At 37.6% G+C, this 21,061-nt stretch overlaps 1 protein-coding gene across 3 annotated transcripts in view; it reads right to left on the minus strand.

Annotated features, from left to right (window-relative positions):
* Window positions 1-21,061, minus strand: part of ZFPM2 (zinc finger protein, FOG family member 2) — a 530,635-nt gene that overhangs the window by 231,851 nt on the left and 277,723 nt on the right. For all 3 annotated transcript variants that reach the window (XM_049854287.1, XM_049854286.1, XM_049854285.1), the window contains one exon: window positions 20,155-20,273. In XM_049854287.1, coding sequence (XP_049710244.1) covers window positions 20,155-20,273 — 119 coding nt within the window. The remainder of the gene's footprint in view (window positions 1-20,154; window positions 20,274-21,061) is intronic.

Raw genomic sequence — 21,061 nt, forward strand, 5'->3', positions numbered from 1 at the left:
TCTTTAGTACATTCAGTTGCATTCAATACACAGCATTCTTTTTTTTTTTTTATTAACTTTTATTGAGCTTCAAGTGAACGTTTACAAATCAAGTCAGTCTGTCACATATAAGTTTACATACATCTTACTCTGTACTCCCACTTGCTCTCCCCCTAATGAGTCAGCCCTTTCAGTCTCTCCTTTCGGGACAATTTTGCCAGCTTCCCACTCTCTCTATCCTCCCCTCCCCCCTCCAGACAGGAGATGCCAACACAATCTCAAGTGTCCACCTGATATAATTAGCTCACTCTTCATCAGCATCTCTCTCCCACCCACTGACCAGTCGCTTTCATGTCTGATGAGTTGTCTTCGGGGATGGTTCCTGTCCTGTGCCAACAGAAGGTCTGGAGACCATGGCCGCCGGGATTCCTCTAGTCTCAGGCAGACCATTAAGTATGGTCTTTTTACACAGCATTCTTTTTAAAGCTCCAATTTAAGCAACTCTGGTGATCATCCTGGAGCCCTGGTGGCACAGTGGTAAAGAACTTGGCTGCTAACCAAAAGGTCAGCAGTTCAAATGCACCAGCTGCTCCTCGGAAACCCTATGGGGTAGTTCTACTCTGTCCTATTCCTTTGACTCCGACTCGACAGCAACAGGTTTTTGTTTTTCAGTGATCGTTCAGTTGCTTCACAGGGAATCTGTTTTTCCTCCCCCCGCCCCCGCAACATACCTCAGTGATGAAAGTACTTCTGTGTTACCAATATATCATCAATATTAATATACCGGTCAAGTTACGGTGGAATCCAATACCTTGACTATGTTAAGTTCACTAGTTAAAATTTTTTTTAAATGTATCAGTTCACAATCAATCAACATGGAATATGAATTATGTAGCTTCTGAGACGAGACACGTCAACAAAATGGAAGCAAACTAAAGAGAAACTTCTAAACTCTCTATACATTAGGAAAGGTCCCTGGGTAGGATGAATGGTTTCCTTTCAACTACCACCTGAGGGTTGGAAGTTTGAACCTACCCAGCGGCACTGTACAAGAAAGGCTTGGCATTCTGCTTCTGGGAAGATTACGACCAAGAAAACCCTACTCTGTAACACGAGGTTGCCATGAGTCAGAACTGACTGGGCTTTTTTTTTTTTTTAATATATTATGAATGCGCTGCATTGTTAGACAGTTTTTTTTTTTTTTTAAAGCTCAGATTACAGTGCATTCAGGTGAACAATACAGTAAAATAAGAAGTCAGACTGTACTAACTGATCAGCTAAAATGGACTGTAATTTTTGTGTCTTCTGATTTCCCTCCCTCTCGCCTTTAGTACAAATGCATACGCACTAGAAAAAGATACTTGAAGAACTACTGAGAAGATGCAACTAAAACCGTAGGCTGCCCAATCCTTTGAATGGTGTCAAACCCCCTGAAATAAGATGAACTGGTTCTCTTTTTAGAGCCTTCAGTGGCTAACCAGTACCAGTTGCCAGAGTCCCCAGTAAAGTGAACAGCTAATGAGCTTGGCTGCTAACCAAAAGGTTGGAGGCTTGAGTCCAACGATCAGGTACCTTGGAAGAAAGGCCTGGTGATCTACTTCTACAAATTCACCACTGAAAACACTATGAAGCACAGTTGTACTCTGACACACATGGGGTCAGTGGCTAAGAGAATAAAAATAACAATCAAAAGATTATCACTTTGTCCCCTATAACTTGAGGGGTATGTAAGATTTGTGGCAAATAGGCAATGTTTCATAATAATAGTATTACTGTCAAGCCACTCCATTTTTTAAGTCTAGAGATAAACACTGAAAACTAGAGATAAAACTCAGTATCTCTAATTTAATTAAGTGGCTTGAATTTTGTGTAATTACAAAATACTTACTGTACCATCTTAGTGAAGGTTACAGACAGTTCTCAATTTAGGCTCAGGGAGAATGCAGAGTAAGGAGAAACGAGAACTCACAGAAAATCAAATAACATGAAAGAGCACTTTTAGTTCGTTGCTTGCATGTTTTTTCCATTCCTCATATTTTTTTTACCGTATTTGCTACTAACTAAAGTGACTCTTCCTAAAATACTCCAGGTGGTCAAGAATTATAAACAACTTTTTCATCTTAGAGATGAACATCTGAATATACTATACCTGCTCTAAGTTATCTGCTACAGTACTTAAAACATTGTTTTGATAAATTGGCAATTTAGGGCTTTTTTTCCATTAGCTAAAATAATGAAATTATAGAAAAGCCAGTAATGTTACAAACATTATCAATATGTATAATTTTGTCTAATCTCTGATAGGAAAAAAATATTGAATAAGTTTCTGTAACTCTTTTAATAGTACAGGTGTGTTTTACTTTGTGAAATTATTTTATTTTGGAAAGTTGACTTTAAAAAAAAATCAATCTTATTTGCTGGCTTAAAAATCAACATACATATCTGTACGTGTGTGAATACAGTGTTTTGTGTATTAGGTTTGCTGAAAGCAATATGTAAGGGATATAGACAGAATTCAGGAGTACTTAAACATTCACATAAAAAGTAGTTTTAGTTGATGAAAATTCAAATCTTTGCACCCCCACTTCTTAGCAAGGTTCCTGCCTTATATTCCAGGCTTAATAAACATTGAGTCAAGTTTTCCTTCAAGACATCTTTCACAACATATCTAACCTTTTGAAAAGCAATAGATTTTAGACATACAATTGCTAGTAGCTACATCATGGGAAGGCTGCTAAAATTAGTTATAAAATAATAAAAATCATTATTTCACTATACTCTCATTGTCTGTAAAGGAGATAAAAATAAAGCACCACTAGAAAGGGGGCCAGTCAGGTGACAAATTAAAATGGGATCATCACCATTCTTTCATCCATCCTTTCTGTAACAAGAGGCCACGTGTTTAGACTGTGTCCAGGCTAACAAGTTTCTTTAGTGATTAACTTCAAATACAGGTAAATAACCATATAAAAATCTGAACACTCTTTACAAATGTAAACATAAGGATTATTATCCAAGTAGATCTCTTCTTCCAGGGCTTTTTAGGAAAAATAAGTTATACTTTGAAATGACACTGGTAAATATGTCATTTTCCTCATATTTACATACATTCTTTTAACCTAAAGTTAAAAGTCTGAGTTAAACTCACCAAAACAAGCCGATTAAAGCTGGAAAGGGAGTTTCCCTCTATCAGCCAGGCCCCAGCAGAGGGGCACACTGGATCTCTATGCAGCTAAGCCTTGGTAACACTGTACTATCCATGGTATGTAAGGTCATTACCTATCATTCATCCTTCTGACAACCACTTTATTTTTAACTCTTTTATTCCTGTATGTTTATTCATACCACCCCAGAGTAACAGTGGAATGGATCAAAGAAAATCCTAGAAGATCTGAAAGCCTAAAGATGCTTAAAAAAAAAAAAAAAAAAGCCCATTACAGGATGCCAACTTATCTTGCCCCATTCACTAGGTGCAGTGTGCTACGAAATGCAGGTAAATTTTGCTGGAACTTTAGCTGTCTTTTTTTTTTCTTTTCTTAATGAGTAAGAATGATTTTATTCTAGCTGTCCTAGACAGAGCCCATCAGTTTCTAAAGCTGACTAGAATTCTCTTAGCCTATATGCATTTTTCTGAGACATTAAAGTGTATTGTTTTTTTTAAATCCAGAGCACAACTAGCACGTTTATCTCCTTTCAAAAATCCTAATAAATAACAAAGGTACATTAGCCTCCAAAACAGCTTAACTGAACCATATGTGGACTCAAAGGCCTGCCAAAATGGAATCAGCATTCTAAGACATAGTTTCATATTTCATGTAGCCATAAAATAGTAATCTACATATATAAAATGTCCTGGCCGCTCGCACCGAGCCTGTGATGACAATGGTTTGTAAACTCATTGTCAACAGATTAAAAGTGACCTCTGTATATCCGCTAGGAGTTTTCTTGAATTCTTTCTTTCCTTGTTTGTCTTTTTGACCTGGCTTGACCAATCACAGGTTGTGGAGCAAATAACTTAAAACAGAATCTTGAACCTCAGCCCCTCTCACAGTCACAGAATTTCACCATCAAAATATTTCATTAGATAATCTTCAAAAAGCAGCACAAAGTTTGGCACAGAACTCTTAGGATCCCATGAAGGGCCTCTGCTGTATTCCCTAGCTCGGCTAGTCCAAAAACGGCACACTCTACTCTCACAGCTTCTCTCTAAAGCCATTTTGAATCCTCTTTTCCCTTATCAGGCTGATACAGACCTGCATCATCCTAGGAGCCTTCTGACAGGGGCTACAACAACTGGGAGGGCAGGGGGTGGTGATACAACTGCTCATTGTTTCCTTTCACAAAACCCTGCCACAGGGCGCAGATTAACACCAAAAAATAGATGGCTGCAACCAAAGAGAAACATTTTTCAGAATGCCTCCACTTGATTAATGAAGTAATGGTGCAGACCACTGTTTGACTTTCATCATGCACTCTTCCTCCCTCGCCCCTTCTCCCCCTGGAGCATCAGAGGAGGTGAGGAACACTTCTGTCAGTGTTTGCTTCCTCTGAAGAGTTGTCATTTGCACGAGGTTGGAAGGAATGCAACAAGAATAAAACTGCCTTGGTTCCTTGCTGAAAACATCTAGATAAATGAAGGACTTTTCTTTTTACCACCTCTCAGCTTCCTTAATGAAGGCAGTGCAACCTTTTTTTCCTCCCTTTGGAAACTGCGTTTGACAGGTACTTGGGCCCAGATGCTTGTCTCAGATACACAGGCAGGCATCACTGGACACCTAACATGGACTAATATGCTACAGGTGCCTGAGCAGCAGGGGGTTAAGACGAGAGCGGTAATGCCCCCATGTGTGATCAGAATCAGAACCCCCAGGACTCTCACTGCTCCTGTCCACGGGATACTGCTCACACTGTTACACGTGGTATAATGAGGAATGAACGGTATTTGTTTGACTTCTTAATAAAAGCTAAAACTTAAGGCATGTGAAGTGCCTCTGCTTTTCCGAGCTCTGTCTCCACTTCTTCATATTTCATGGTTCATCGTTGTCTGTGTTACTACTGCCTTATTCACTCCATTCTGTACTGAGCTCTAAAATGCCATAAATAATGAAAGAATTGAGTCAACATTTTAAAATACAACCCAAACTCAAAAGTGAATCAGACAGGGTAAATTACTTTTCCAATTGTCTGAAATCCCCAATCATGCACCGAAGAAATGCTTTCTAAAGAATAACTCCTTACAAAAAGAAAACACAAAGAAGGCAGAGTAATTCAAAAAGCAGTTTGACCACTTAACCTTTCTTTCTCTTCCTAAAAATATGTCCTTTTTCTCTGCTTCTGTGGTGATTGTCTATTTAGATGATAAATGCTCTAAGTACATACCTTGCACTTCTGAAGGCTACGAGTTCTCAGAATATTCCTGCTAGCTAACCAACAAACATGTGTGTCTGTGTGCGTATAAACACACATGCACACTTGTATATGAAGATGTATATGTACAATGACAGCCAAAAGTATGCTCAGAGAAAAGGCAAGAAAAAAAAGCTGGGTCTACTGCTTGGGGTATTAAAGGAGCGAATAATCTACTTTCTGTTCACAGGCATAATAAAAGGTAATCTTGGTTTGGATAACAATCTGTATATTTTTCAAAGTGACTAAATGCATATAATTTTATATAATTTTACAACATCTCTATGATGTAGGGCTGGCATAATAACCCACATTTTACAAATGAGGAAACTGACAGCATGCGTGATTACCCAAGATAGCACATCCACTTTGGGTAATAACAGTAGGGACTAGAATCAGGAGATTCTGACCCCACCGTGGGCTCTTTCCTGTAGTTTCTCTCTCACTCCTGGTCTTTACAATGTGTTAGTGTTAGAAACAGGAAATAACCTGGTTCCTAATTCTCACTAGATCTTGTATAAACTACATTTCATATATTTTAATTCACTTTGCATTATCCCAATAATTAATTTTTAAATTAATTCAACAAGAAGTTATTGATCACTTTCTATGTTGAAAACCATGCTTATAATCAATATAAGAATAAAATATATCTCATTTTTACAAATCTCTCTTACTTTTCCGTTATGATTCTTTATAACTCATGATTTAGGCTTTTTTTTTTTTTTAATTCAGTTTAACTGAATTTTCTTTTGTAATTTCTCCCAACGTTTTAATTATTGGAAAGCCCTTCCTTATCCAGAGATCAGATCACTACTTATATAAATTATCTTCTGTGGTAGGCAGCCTCTGAGATGGCTCCCAATGATCCCTGCCTTCTGGTTTCAAGCTCTTGTACAATTCTCTTCCCTTCAGTGTAGGCTAGTTCCAGTGTCTGACTTCTAACTAATAAAACTGGGCAAAAGTCATAGGATGTCACTTTCAAGACTAGGTTTAAAAAACACTGTGGCTCTGACTTGGTCTCCCTCTTTGGTCTCTCATTTGCTTCTTCAGAGGGAAGCCTACTGCCATGTTGTGAGTTGCCCTATGGAGAGGTACACAAGACTGCTAACTGAGTCAACAGTTCCTAGTCAGTATGAGTAAGCTTGAAAGCAGATCCTTCCCTGTTTGAGCCTTCAGATGACACTATAGCCCTAGCTGGCATCTTGATTGCAGTTTTGTGACAGTCTCTATGCTGACCCAGATAAGCCATGCTCACATTCCTGACCCTCAGAAATTCTAAGAATAGCGAATATGAGAAAAACCACAGGCCTACATACATAACCCTGTGCTTGACATTGGTGTCCTGACCTTTAAAATAGAAAGAGATATGAAACATGTAAAATGGCATAGGAGATACATTAATTACCAGAATCAAGAAACCAGAGCTTTGTCAAACTCGGGCCAAAGTGATTTAAGAGGAAAGTGATGTGTGAGTTAACGAATAATAAATCGTAATCTTAAATTCAGTACTTAAATTAACGAGTAAATGAGATATTAATCTCCAAAAGAGTTTCTCAAATAATTTTCCAAGTTTCCAAAATCACTTAAGAAACATTATTTTATGTTTTCTCTGTTTAGAAATACATGCAAGAATTCTTGCCTCTGGACCACTGTGCTATATCAACACAGAGCTTTGTAGAAATGGCCTGGCCAGGATCATACAAACCTGCCTACATACAGAAAACCTCAGGTGGTACCAAAGATTGTCAGTGCCAAAGCTACTATTAAACTGTGATACTTGGTTAATGATGTCCTTGGAACATCTATGAAGCCCTGGTTGCACAGTGGTTAAGAGCTACAGTGTGCTACAGCTGCTAACCAAAAGGCTGGCAGTTTGAATCCACCAGCCGCTCCTTGGAAACCCTATGGAGCAGTTCTATTCTGTCCTTTAGGGTCACTATTAGTGGAAATCGACCGGATGGCAACAGGTTTGGTTTTTTGTTTGTTTGTTTGGAAATATCTATTGATAATTACACTAAAGTTGGAGTCCAGTATTTTATCAGAGTTTGAAAAACAAGTTCTAAGTAATAATGATTTTAAGAACTAAACTAAAAGAAAAAAAAAATGGTACTTATATTATCTCAAGGTTATCATCTCCAAATAATTAAATATATTAATTATCATGTCTATCTGAGAGTGCTGCAAAACCAACCCTCTTAAAAGAGTTTAGAAAGGACAATTCTTCAAAAGAGTCAAGCAGATTAAGACTCTAAAAGGCCTGGCCGATACATCAGCAAATAACAGAAGACAGTTTGGGTCAAATTTTAAAACAACTGCTTCTCACAGTGCTTTCTCATTTTACTTTCCCCTCTAGCCATAAATATTTTCAAGCTTTAAATTCTATCATTTGTGTTATGAAGCCAATAGAGTTGTATTGTTCAAACCACTTCTTCATCACCCAAGATTCTGATAGTCGCCCCTGAGGGGGACAGGGACACTATCTCTACCTCTTCCTGCTATCTCAGGCCTTGAAAATGATTGCTATTGGCAAATATAGAGAAATAATAGCACCAGTCAAATCTGCATTAAGAAAAATCATGTCAAGGACCCTAAAGTGTGGAAAAAGATCTACAAAGAACGACAACTCCCACTAAGAATATCTGGAGGTATAAACCAATAGCTCAACTTTGTCCTTCATGCCTATGCTCTGTGGGAAAGGCAGTGCTACTTATTAGTCTCTTCAACTTTATACACACACTCTTGGGAGAGCAGCTTTGATCATACTATGATGATATGAACAACTCCTCCTTTAAGTCATTGATTAAATTAACCCTAATAGTCATTTAAAACTCCATGAGAAAATTGTCTTCAATAAAAGTTTCTGTGGGGACCTAAAAAAAAAAAGGAACAATGAATAATTCTAAATAAATTAAAAAAACACTTTTTATTTGTTCAAACTTAACCTAACCCATTGTTGTCGGGTAGATACCAACTCATAGCAATCCTATAGTACACAGTACAACTGCTCCATAGGGTTTCCGAAGAGCAGCTGGTGGATTCAAACTACCAATCTTTCATTTAGCAGCCGAGCTCTTAACCACTGTGTAATCAGGGCTCTGAAACTTGGGCTAAGTGCAGTTAAATAAGTTTAACCATAGATGAACAGGTATGGAAAAAGTGCATTTAAATTTCAGGCACAGCGGAGTGAGGCCCATAAATAAAATTGCTTAATTGGCAAGGAATTGTTTTGAATCCAAGTCCAAACACAAAGAAACTACAAAAACAAAAACTTCAATCACCATCAGGAAAAACAGTAAGTCAAAGGGAAATTGAGGTTAGCAGATTAGTTGCACAAAAAGGTATATTTTTGGAGGCAGGTAATAATTATCAGAAAAGGCAAAACTTATGTTTTCATTTCAACGTTATTGTCTCCATATTAAGATATAATTCCACCTACTGAAAATATCATAACCACCTCTGCAGAAGAATACAGTCTCTTCAGTTCAATGTGCAATTGACCTCTGGTACACTTCCACACATTTTAATTATAAAATATTTCTTCAGTGTTTGGTTTCTTATTATCTGACATATTCCACGTCACGCCTTTGCTTACTTGGGTCTCCATGACAACCTCACCCCTCCTTCTGACACTCCTCCCTCACAAAAATCCTACTCTAATTTTGGAAACCAGGCCATTATGTCATTTTCCAAAGCTTCATGTCTTCCTTGAGCAGCTTCCCTGTCCCCTCACACACTTTCCCTGTCCCCTCAGTTTCCATTAATTCTCCACATAGCAGATAGAGAATAAATGAAGCCAGGATGTTGCCCTCCCTAGGGGACAAATCTACAACCTCCATCAATAATGAATTTCACCAATGTTTCCCAAGAGGAACAGGGTACAATTAAAAAGGTTATAAGTCCTTGCACTACTAGAACCTCAGGGCATCCGTGAATGAAACTGGCTTAAGCCCAATTAGAGGAATCAGTACATTTGTCTTCTCTTGGAACAACCCTGCTCTTATGGTTCCCATCAATTCAGTATAAATCTGACTGATCTTATCCAAGAAGTTAATAGAAAATTGCTCACAGTGGGCGACTGCCACCTCAGTTTCCAAGCAGAGACAGATGGAATTTCCCAGATGGTTTGTCACTGGAAAGTGCAATGCTGGATGAAACTTCACAGAAAGCATGGTAGAGCAGAATACCTTCTTGGCCTTCATCCATGGCATAGTATGGGATCGAAAACTGATTCTGTCGTAAACAAATCTTAATTGCCACCACCAAGGGGCTCAGCAACTCATCCTCTCTGAAGGCCTCAAAGGGTTGAAAAGCTTGCATTGAAATTAGTCGATGTTTATCATATGCATATCTCCTTATTGGGTAGGAACAGAAGAAACAGACATAGTTAACCTGCCCTACTGAACCCTACAAATGAGATAAAAATACACAAATACGTAAACAAATAAAACAGGCAGGAGGTGGCATTTACTGTGGTAATTTACTGTGCTAAACTGGGCAGATGAAGCAAGATCACATAGGAAATAGTAGAAACAGTTGTAAAGGCTCAAGGATCATGCAGTGGTCTTAAATAAGAATAAGGGTACGTCATCATTGAGATTGGAGGAAAGTCAAAGGAAAGAATTAACTTATTCATTCAAAGGTTTTTTACTGAGCTCTTACAATAAACCAGGCATTGTTCTAGGTAAGAGGGACACAAAGATAAAAAGTAGACAAGAAGTATACAGTCTGCAGGGGAGATGGACATAAACAGACACTCATAATTACATGATAAGTGCTCTTATCCTAGTCAACCTAAGGCATCATGGAAATAGTTGTGGAGTAGCTATCTATTCTGGACTGGAGGCCTCAGGGGAGGTCTGTGTTGGAGGTGACTCTGAGCTGAGTCTTTAAGTAATAACGAATTAGTACGATGAAGAGGGGTAGAGAGGGGTAGCACAGCACTTTCCAAGATGATAAAATAGCAAAGGCGAATGCACAGAGGTGTGAGAAAATAGTACACTCAGAGCACTGCAGGTATTTCAGGTTGAGAAGGTGAGAATCATGAGGGCCGTTTTAAGCTTTACCAGGAGTCTGGGTTTTCTTTCAGTGTTTAGGATGATGTAAAGCACAGGAATTAAGTGACCAGTTTTTGCTTTCAGGCAGATCACACTGTGAACAGGCTAAGAAAAGGAGACAAAGAGAAAGGCAGAAAGAACAGTTAGAGGAATCCTGCACCAATCAAGGAAGGAATGATGACGATTTCTACTAAAGCAGTGGTGGTAGGGACATTAAGAGCAGATGATAAGAAAGTAGGAGTTGTGTAGCTGATTTTCAGAGATGAAAAGAGAAACCTGGAAGACGTCTGACACTAAGTGGAAAGAAAAAGAAAGGGTAGTTAGTTTACAGACATAAAGGAAAAAGGTGTGGCTGTGTGTGACTATGTGTGTAAACGGGCATTTGAAATGTGAGAGGAGAGGTAAAAATGCAGTGAAAAACAAAAAACATGGGATAACTGATGGAATGAATTTCCTGCAGAGGCAGGTAAGGAGAAAGAAGATGTAGAGCCTTAGGATCAAAGGTGACCAAAAAGTTGGAAGTCAGGGAGACGATCGGGGAAAACGTCTGTGCCGGAGGTAATAAACTCTCCTTATGACAGTTTAGTTGGAGAAAGTAAGTGGGAAAGGCTTGCAAAACACTTGAAATGTGCTATTAGAGAAGGGGTAAAAAGCCAAGGTTAGAGATTTTTTATTTAAATGTCATTTGTAAATTAGTAGCTGAAGCTTTGCAAGTGGATAAGCTCCCTGAGGCACTGGGAACAGAGGGAGAAGAGAAGAAAGCCCAGAAGTGTTTTGGGAAATAGGCACAGTTAAATTAAAAAGAGCAAAGACCCAGAAAGATAGGAGAAGTAGGAAAAGTATGGTATTCCTGACCCCAGAGTACAATGAACATTATGAAGGAAGGTATCATTCACGATGTAAATACTGATGAAAAGAAATGCAAAACCCAACAAAAAGTCATGCCTTAGAAAAATTATAAATTATGTCCTTGGGAAAATATGGGTGGGGACAGTGAGAATATTTGCGGACAGAAAATTCAATGAGATGAGATTTTTATTTTAAACAGCATTTATTATCTATTATATGCCAGTGCTAGAGGTCCAAAATAGAGTAAAGATTTTTTAAAAATTTATGTCCTCTAGAATTTCAACAATAATTTGGATATTGCTTTTGCATTTATAAAGTCGGGTCTCCGTATCCACGGGTTCTGCATCCTTGGATTCAATCAACTACAGATCAAAAATATTGAGAAAAGAAAGTTCCAAAAAGCAAAACTTGAATTTGCCGTGCACCAAGCACTACTCTGAATCCAGGCAAATGAAGTGAGGTGTAGGCATCCCCTGCTGTATGTAGCCTCCCGCCATTTCACGGATCCTCAGTCACTCTCCGGCACTCCTGTTTGAGCATTGAGTGTTATCATTTGTTCCATACTTGTGTTGTGTGGACTGTTTGTTTCTGTGTAAAAATGGCTTCTAAAAAGCAATTTAGTGGTCAAAGCAATCCCTCAAAGGCTAAGAGAGCATAAAGTGCTATCTCTTGGTGAGAAAACAAAAAACTTAGATCTTTTGAAAAGTGGCATGCCACTTGCGAAGTGGGCTGAAGGGTGGTAAGAATGAATCGAGCATTTGCACAATAAAGCAGAAAGAAGCTGAGATTCATGGTAGTGTTAGTGCTGCCCCTACAACCACAAAAATAGTCTCCCTGGTTTGTAATAAGGTGCTTGCAAAGACTGAGGAAGTATTAAGTGTAAGCATTAACAACTCTTTAGATACCATTTACACCGTATATTAGGTATATAAGTAATCTAGAGACTCGATGGCAGTGGGTTTGGTTTTTTTGTTTGTTTGTTTGTTTAGAGATGATTTAAAATATACCAGAGAATGTACATGCATATACATTTTATACAAGGGGCTTGAGCATCTGCCAAGTCCCTTATACAAACCAATCTCCTTTGGATAGGACTATACTTCGCTATATTTTAGAGGCTATCTTTGTATGGCTTCACCTGGAACAGACCCCGAGATTGACTCAGGTTTGCAGATAGTTTTTGGGGAGATGCTCTCAGAGAATTCCAGTAGGGGTATGGAGAAGTGAGTAAAAAAGGGAAGGAAGCCCCAGACAGGTGCACTATCAAGCCAATTTGAGCTTAATTCCACTGAAAAACCCTAGCGGAGAGAGTAGAACACACCTCAAAGTTATCTCAACCGGGGAGAGCAGAGGTATTTATCCACCAAATTTCCTGCTTGTCATTGGTTGAGGATTACTTCTGGTTATGTTAACTCCCCAGTACTTCCAGCTTGCCTGGCTTGTAGGGAATTTGTTCCAGAAGCAGAAATAAAGTCCTCAGGTAGAAGGTCACAGATGTTTCCACTCAGGGCCAGATTATCCAGTAAGCTAGGCATGCATGGGCACAACTGTGACATCCTAACAATCTGCAGTGCGCAATTTCACATCTCCCTGACCACATCAAAAATGTGGTGACAACCACGTGAAATTTCTCACCACAGATTAGCAAGTAGACACCATTAAGCCTGTGTGTATCTTGCTCAATGCAAGCCTGTGCATCCCGTGTTTACTGGTTAATCTGCCCCTGTTTCCATTAAACAACCTTCAGCTATAGAAGTGAATGCTGAGGACATATGGGTAGATTTACGTTCACTACACAGAGCATGGAAACCCTGGTGGCGTAGTGGTTAAGAACTATGACTGATAATCAAAAAGTCAGCAGTTAGAATTCACCAGGTGCTTCCTGGAAACTCTAATGGGACAGTTCTACTCTGTCTGATAGGGATGCTATGAGTTGGAATCAACCTAACGACAACAGGTTTACAGAGTATACAGAAGCATCAGACTTGAAGACTCTAGCAATTAATGGAATCAGAGGTAAGAAAGTAACTGGAAAGGGAGAAATAGGTCCATCTAATAATCCTAATTTTTGTTTCTATGATGAGAATCAGAAATCTCTAATTCTTTCCTCAACATCATTTCTATGAAGATAACTATCTGAAAATTTTAAGATGTTAATTTAATATATGTATTATAACATTCTTATGTCAATAAAATTTGGCCTATCATGCTGTTTATATTTATTTCCTACTTGTAGAATTCAATGTCACAAATACCTGTGGAAAAACAAAGCAGGGTTCTCTTCTGATTGAAAGCATCAATAAAATGAGATTTCTCTGTATCAAATATCATTTGTTGAATTTAACAGGTTGAGATGAGTTTACTATGAAATGCTAAGTGATGTGGGACTTTCTATTTATGTTACATATAATGAAGTATTTATATAACTCTAGCAGTTGGCTGAATTCGCTCAGACTAGTTAGTTTCTGACAGCTGATACACTCAAAAACAAGAGAGGAAAATGCCACTTGAATTCCAGACACCCAACTTTCCAAATAACTGCCACTGTTTGATACTTATGAAACACATACCAAGTGCAAGCACAGTAGAAATTTAGCGTATTACAAGGATCTTTGTCCTGGGGTGGGGGGGAGCGGGCGGAGGGGGAGGCCTGATGACATAGTGATTAAGTGTTTGGGTGCTAACCAAAAGTTTGGCAGTTTGAATCCACCAGCAACATACAAAAGTGATACCTGAAAGAATAAAGGTTTTTGATGTCATTAGGACATTTCCTATTTCTTTTCTATCTCTGACTTCTACTTCATATACATTCCAAAGCTCAAAATCAAACTCATAGCGCCCTATAGGACCAAGTAGAACTGCCCCAGAGGGTTTCCAAGGAATGGCTGATGGACTCAAACTGTCAAACTTTTGGTTAGTTTTGACTCACCGGCAACGGGTTTGGTTTTTGGTTTGGTTTTGTGCTGGGGAGAGTATGGGGATCACCTCAAAGGCACAGCAAGCATATAAATACAGAAAGTCTAAACCCTCCAAAGCAAATATTCCCTTGCCTTCCAGTCAATTCCAACTCACAGACACCCTACAGGACAGGGTAGAACTGCCCCATAGGGTTTCCAAGGAGTGGCTGGTAGATTGGAACTGCCAATCTTTTGGTTAGCAGCCAAGCGCTTAACCACTATGCCACTAGGGCTCTGAAGCAGATATTAACAACACCTTAAAGAGATTTTTAAAATTTCTTCCTGTCAGTAGTCTCAATGAATAAAATGACAGACTTTAAAAAACACAAAGCTTGTTCCACCACGATAGCCCTTATGTAAGCTATTCCTTAGCACTGAGGTAAGATTTCGGAAAGAAGGCTAGGCTCATTCACTGGCTAGCAATTCATTCAACGGTATGAGTACCTGAAAAAAAAAAGCTACTGAAAACTACAATGTATCACAGACCTCTGGAGCCTTTGGTCAATAATAGAATTTAGGCATGCAAAATATACAAACGCCAAGGTCTACAGTTTTTCTTGTTTAAATTTGCAGTGTGTTTTCAGTTTTAAACTTGGTAGATTTTAATGGGTCAGTTTTTACAGGTGACTGACTCTAGCTAAGATCTGTTAACTCAGGTAAAACCTCTAATGAGCTAAGTCATATTATTATCTCCATATTATAAATAACATTTCTAAAATAGTATTATTGGATTACAGCAGGGGTTCTACAGTCAGACTGACTTTGAGCGACGTGACCTTGGGCTAGTTATTTAACTTCCTGAAGAAGCAGTTTCCTCCTCTTTTACAAAGGAGATAAATACTATCTTCTCAAAGGCTGTCCTAAGAACTCAATGAGATATAAAACATGTAAATTACTTTGACCCATAGTTGATCTAATGGAAGTGTTAACTACTATACCTGCTGCTGCTATTATTAACTGTTTAAAGCATGAAGTATCTACCAAGATAAAGAGGAGTATGCAAAAGATACTTTATTTCTACATTCAGTTCGTTATATGATTCCGAAAGTAACTTTTTTCAAATCAATTTGCTTGGTGATTCAAGATAGCCTATACTTCTTGAAATATAGATCCAAATGCCTGGTCTGCAAAGGCTTCCTGCAGAAGGTGGCATATTGCTAATGCATTTCAAGATGGGAGCTTGAAAGATATAAAAAGGATTTGACATCTGGCATGGTGACTCAATTAATTACTGTGTTGGATTAATTAGTGTGCTGAATCTCCTGAGCCAACACCATGAGTCTGAGCACAGGAACATTACTTTGGTTGGTGAATAGTAATTTAAAAAAAATATGCTAATTCCAAATTTAATTCAAGGTTGGGTAAAGAAGGTTAGCAGACTATATATTTTTATCATCAGGAAAATTTATCTTCACGATATAAAATATAAAGTGCTGCCAAGTTATAAAGATGTAATAAAATTGCAGAACCCTTTGAATTAACTCTTAACCGCTCAAATACTCTAAGAAGTATTAGGACATATATTCTGACCAAAGTTTAAAAAAAAAAAAAATCATGCTTCTAATCATTGCATATTTTTACCCAGAGATTTTTATCAATGCAGAATTCACATAAATACCTGACGATTTTATCATTATTCAGAAAAACAACAACTGTGCTAGAATCACGAGTAACCTGGCGTTTAAAATGCAGATTTCTGGAATTAAAAGGCCTGAGTGCAAATGATTTACTTATTTTGTTTTTACACCCTTATTTTCTCACCTATAAACACAATTTAAACAGAACCTAATTCACAAGGTGTTTTTGAGGATGAAATGAACTAATCCATTTCCAATTTTTTACATGGTATCTAGAAAAATGTAAGTATATAGTGTATGTTAACCAATTGCTAAAGGAGCAAATACTAGCAGCAGCAATAGTAGTATTTAATGACACAACAACGGAAATGAATTTAGGAAGGTTATTTCAAGGGCAAGATATTTTAAACTATGTTTTAGTAAAGCAGCTAAATTTTAAAACAGAAAAACATGCTATATTTTGAGGAAATAATACTAATCAGGTATTTAAACCCTAAGACAAAAGAAGACAACTGATGTATTAATTTTTTTTTGTATAAACAACTATCACCCACTACTGATTTTTAACACTCTGAAGAGTATTCATATACCTCAAACTGTATATAAAATTCTCAAAGTTCATATGTAAAAGTTGAATTCTAGGAAAAATATTAAATATGACAAAATAGTTTTAGAGTGGTGTACAAGTATTAAAAAAAGAAATGGTGTCATTGGTCTAAAAAATAGAAAATCACTTAAGTGAAAAATTAAACTTTCACAAATACGTTTACTTTCAACAGAGATTTTAAAGAGTGTGAATGTACGGTGGGAGAGAAGGTATTAGAAATTCATTTTTCTTAACCAAAAACAAACAAAGCATTCATTTGAATACAGGCAATATTACAAGGGAGAAGAATTATTGTTTTATTATATAAAATTATTCTACTTCTTAAGAAGCATTACTTTAATTTCAGTACTTCATATTCTATAATAAATAAACTTGATTAAAATTTATTAATGCTATCATGGTAAAGAGTTTATCTGTATTATCTCTTATAAACACAGAAATGGAAATATATGCCTTATGTATTTTCTTTACAATAACACACAAAATATTTCAAATTGATTCTAATTATGTAAGAGTTTTCTAGCCTCAAAGAGAACTTTATAAATCTTAGATTTCAAAACTCTTTTATGAAATATCAAAGACAAAGTTATTTCCAACAAAAGATCACAATGTAGCAAATGCTGAAAACGTCAAAAAAGTTCAATTCTACATTCGTGATGCTATGAAGATTAATACAAAATTACATTTTAAATATAGATATTATTTTGATATAGTATGTGGGGAAAGGTGCATCATCTCTTATGTCAGCAATAGGTGCCTGTCATGAATTGAATTGTGTCCCCCCCAAAATATGTGCCAACTTAGTTAGGCCTGGATTCCCAGTATTGTGTGGTTGTCCTCCATTTTGTGACTGTAATTTTGTGTTAAATAGGATTAGGGTAGAATTTTAACACCCTCACTAAGGTCATATCCCTGATCCAATGTACAGGGAGTTTTCCTGGGGTGTGGCCTGCACCACCTTTTATCTTACAAGAGATAGAAGTGAGCAGAGACAGGGGTACCTCATACCACCAAGAAAGACGCACCAGGAGCAGAGTACGTCCTTTGGACCCAGGGTTCCTGCACAGAGAAGCTCCTACTCAGGAAAAGATTGACGAGAAAGGCCTTCTTCCAGAGCCGACAGAGAGAGAAAGCCTTCTCCTGGAGCTGATGCCCTGAATTTGGACTTCCAGCCTACTGAAAAAAACAAAACAAAACAAAAAACCAAACCCATTGTCCTCGAGTTGATTCTGACTATAGCAACCATATAGGATAGGGTAGAACTGCCCCGTAGAGTTTCTAAGGAGTGCTTGGAGGATTCAAACTGTCAACCTTTTGGTTAGCAGCTGTAGCACTTAATCACTACATCACCAGTTTCCAACTAGGCTGTGAGAAAATTAATTTCTCTGTTAAAGTCATCCACTTGTGGTATTTCTGTTATAGCGGCAATAGATGACTAAGACAGCTCCTCTTCAGTGGCAGTACATTTTTCAGAAATATCAGAGAATGACTGAAGTCTTTGTTAGTTTCTGATGCACAATGAGTTTTACATATTTTAATGCTTAATTTCTTTTTTTTTTCCACCAGTGCAGGACAACAAATAGAAACACCTCATAAATGGGGTTTAGAATAACATTTAATTCAATCTTTGATGTTTAGACAATCTTCCTCTTTCTTTTTCGGGCAATTCACTGGCTTGCGAAATCAGTATAGTTAATATTACTCTTTTTCAGAGGAATCAATAGAGTAGTCTATTAACACAATTCAGCAACCAACACTGCAGTGTTTGTAGGGTCACATCACAAACCCTGTGTAAAATCGCTGCACTAGACCACCCAGGCTTAAATTGCCTAAACCAAAAACCAAACCAAACCCATTGCTGTCGAGTCGATTCCAACTCATGGCGACCCTATAGGACAGAGTAGAACTGCCCCATAGAGCTTCCAAGGAGCGCCTGGTAGTTTCGAACTGCTGACCTTTTGGTTAGCAGCCGTAGCCTAGATTATTAAATATTTAACTTGAACTGTAAAGTCAACTTCTTTGATCCCTAAATATGAAATCCCTTTTTCAGTCTTTTCTGGATAAATATATGGATTTAGGAAGTAAGAAGTATACCCCTAGAGTCCCACATGTTATTTACAGGTACGATGATGAAAACATCTTCTAATTATTTCAGTCATTAGTTTTAGTTGAACCAATAGACTTAGTCACATCCACACAGCACTGAATGAAGAGATTCAGTAACAGTTTCTTTAATGTGCTAACTCAAAAAGGAAATGCAGTGTTGCTGAGCCCCGTACATTTGTCAGAACCCTTCAGGGAGTTTTTACTTCCCTACGGTAGTAGGCTGAGTCACTTAACTGAATCCAAGAGACTCTTCATCAATATATAAAGAGAAGGACTTTCATTAGAAAGTAATATACATATAACCCATTGCCCTCCAGTCCATCCCAAATCATAGCGACCCTGTAGGACAGAGTAGACTGCCCCATAAGGTTTCGAAGCAGGGGCTGATGGATTTGAACCTACCTTTTGGTTTTTTTTTTTTTTGGTTAGCAGCCTGAACTCTTAACCACTGCGCGACCAGAGCTCTGAATATACATATTACATATTAATATATACATTACTTTTTTAATTTCTAGATCTTCTAAAGAATATAAAACATTTTCTATGTATGTTCTATCACCTGTATTATCACTTACAGTAGAAGTTGCCAGTTATTTTTATTTTACACTATGTGGTAGGCAGGATAAGGTCCTCCCAAAGATGTTCATGGAATTAAGCTGGCTTTAAAATATACAGACTACCCTGGATTACCCAGGTGGGGCCCAATGTAATTACAAGAGTCCTTAAAAGTGGAAAAGGGAGGCAGAAGAGTCAGTGTCATAATGATATGCTGTCACAAAGACTTGATCGGCCATTGCTGGTTTCAAGATGGACGAGGGCCATGAGAAAACGAATGCAGACAGCCTCTAGAAGCTAGAAAAGACAAGAAAATGGGTTCTCCCCTAGACCCCCAGAAAGAAATGCAGCCCTGTGGATACCCCGATTTTAGTTCAGAGAGACTCATTTTGGACTTCTGATCTCCAGAATTATGATATAATACATTCATGCTGTTTTAAGACACTGAGTCTGTGGTGATTTGTTATGGAAGCAATGGGAAACTCACACATGCAATTCAGAAACTAAGTTCAGATATAAACAAACAACCCATCTTTCCATTATTTTTTCAAACATCTAGTTGATTTTCCACATAAGCCTACCAAGTGATAGACTTTTTGATCTCAGAACTTTTAGGACAAAATAAGTTAAGAATTACAATGCTAATCATTCACCCTTGTTCTTAAAAGTACAAGTGGTATTATCATGGAATAACAAAGTTGTTTATTTCTGGCTCGACATGTAAACCTGTAATGTATGACAATTAATTTGTGTCATCTTAAAAATAAAGGCAATTGCGTATGTTATTAAACGTGAACAGTATTAGTCTGGCTAAGCTGATAAAGCAATAACCTTAGAAATTACTTTACTAAACAGCCATTTAGTATGATTAACCTGTTTCTTTCTAAATTCTGTGTATATTACTGTCAGAGACAAACCACTTGGAAAAAATCCAGGTTTTGCAGCCCATGAAAAAGCAAAACAAACTGTTATTTTTAGTGATTTCGCTGGGCAGAAAGCAGAGATAATTTCTGAGCTATAACAAAACATTAAGAGTCAACCATCTCAGAGTATCCACATACCAAGGAGTTATTATTCAGGTCCATCCTCCCAGAGAAGGGACCCCAGGTTGTTCCAACCGGAAGTTGCTGCCGACTCTGAATTTTCCGTTCCCCATCTTTTTGAAACACCTCCAGCTCTCCTGCAGACAATGGAAATAAGAGATGTTTTGAGCACTTTCACTTGGCCCTTAACCATAGCCACCTCTTTTTGTGTTTGCTTTACCTGCATAATATTCTCAGGATTCAAATAAAGAGAATTAATTATGCTTGTCTGTAAAACAACTGATCTTGTTATCCTCGAGGAAAATAAGCCTAGTCCTTATCACTGTATTCAAATTTAGCCCAATTTCTTTCTTGCACCTTTTCACACACCATCTACTGAAGCCAATTTTATTTAGGCAGTCTTCAAGAATCAAAAACAACACTTCCTCAAAAAGCTTTGATTCAATGCCAAAGTAGACAGACCGGAAACATTAGGGCAGTGTCTTGAGGTTAAAATTCTTATTGTATTTAATCACCACTGTAACTAAAAACTGACAATTAAAGATATACAGTTCAGGCGATAACTTTATGACAGTTGTTTAAGACTCTTGGGAGAAAAAAAGTCCTATAGTGTTTTTGAAAGTAACTTGATCATTTTCAGAAATTTCTATTTGTTTTATTGAAAAAACATCTACATGCATAATAAGTTTATCACATAAAGAATGTTGAGACACAGTTGTGACTTTCTAAAACATTTGGTATTTTTAGTAGAGTTACATGTTACCAAAAGGGTTTGGACAAAAACACTTAAGAAAAAAGCCTGTTTAGGATGGTCTTCTTCCTTGCCTTTCCTCCAAAGTAATACTCTGCTGTGGTCATTAGAAGGAAACATGAAACCAAGACAGTAAACGCAAGGGCATGAAGCAGGAATTCATCAAACGCTTGC

The sequence above is a fragment of the Elephas maximus genome, chromosome 15 (genome assembly GCF_024166365.1).
Source record: "Elephas maximus indicus isolate mEleMax1 chromosome 15, mEleMax1 primary haplotype, whole genome shotgun sequence".
Classification (NCBI taxonomy): domain Eukaryota; kingdom Metazoa; phylum Chordata; class Mammalia; order Proboscidea; family Elephantidae; genus Elephas; species Elephas maximus.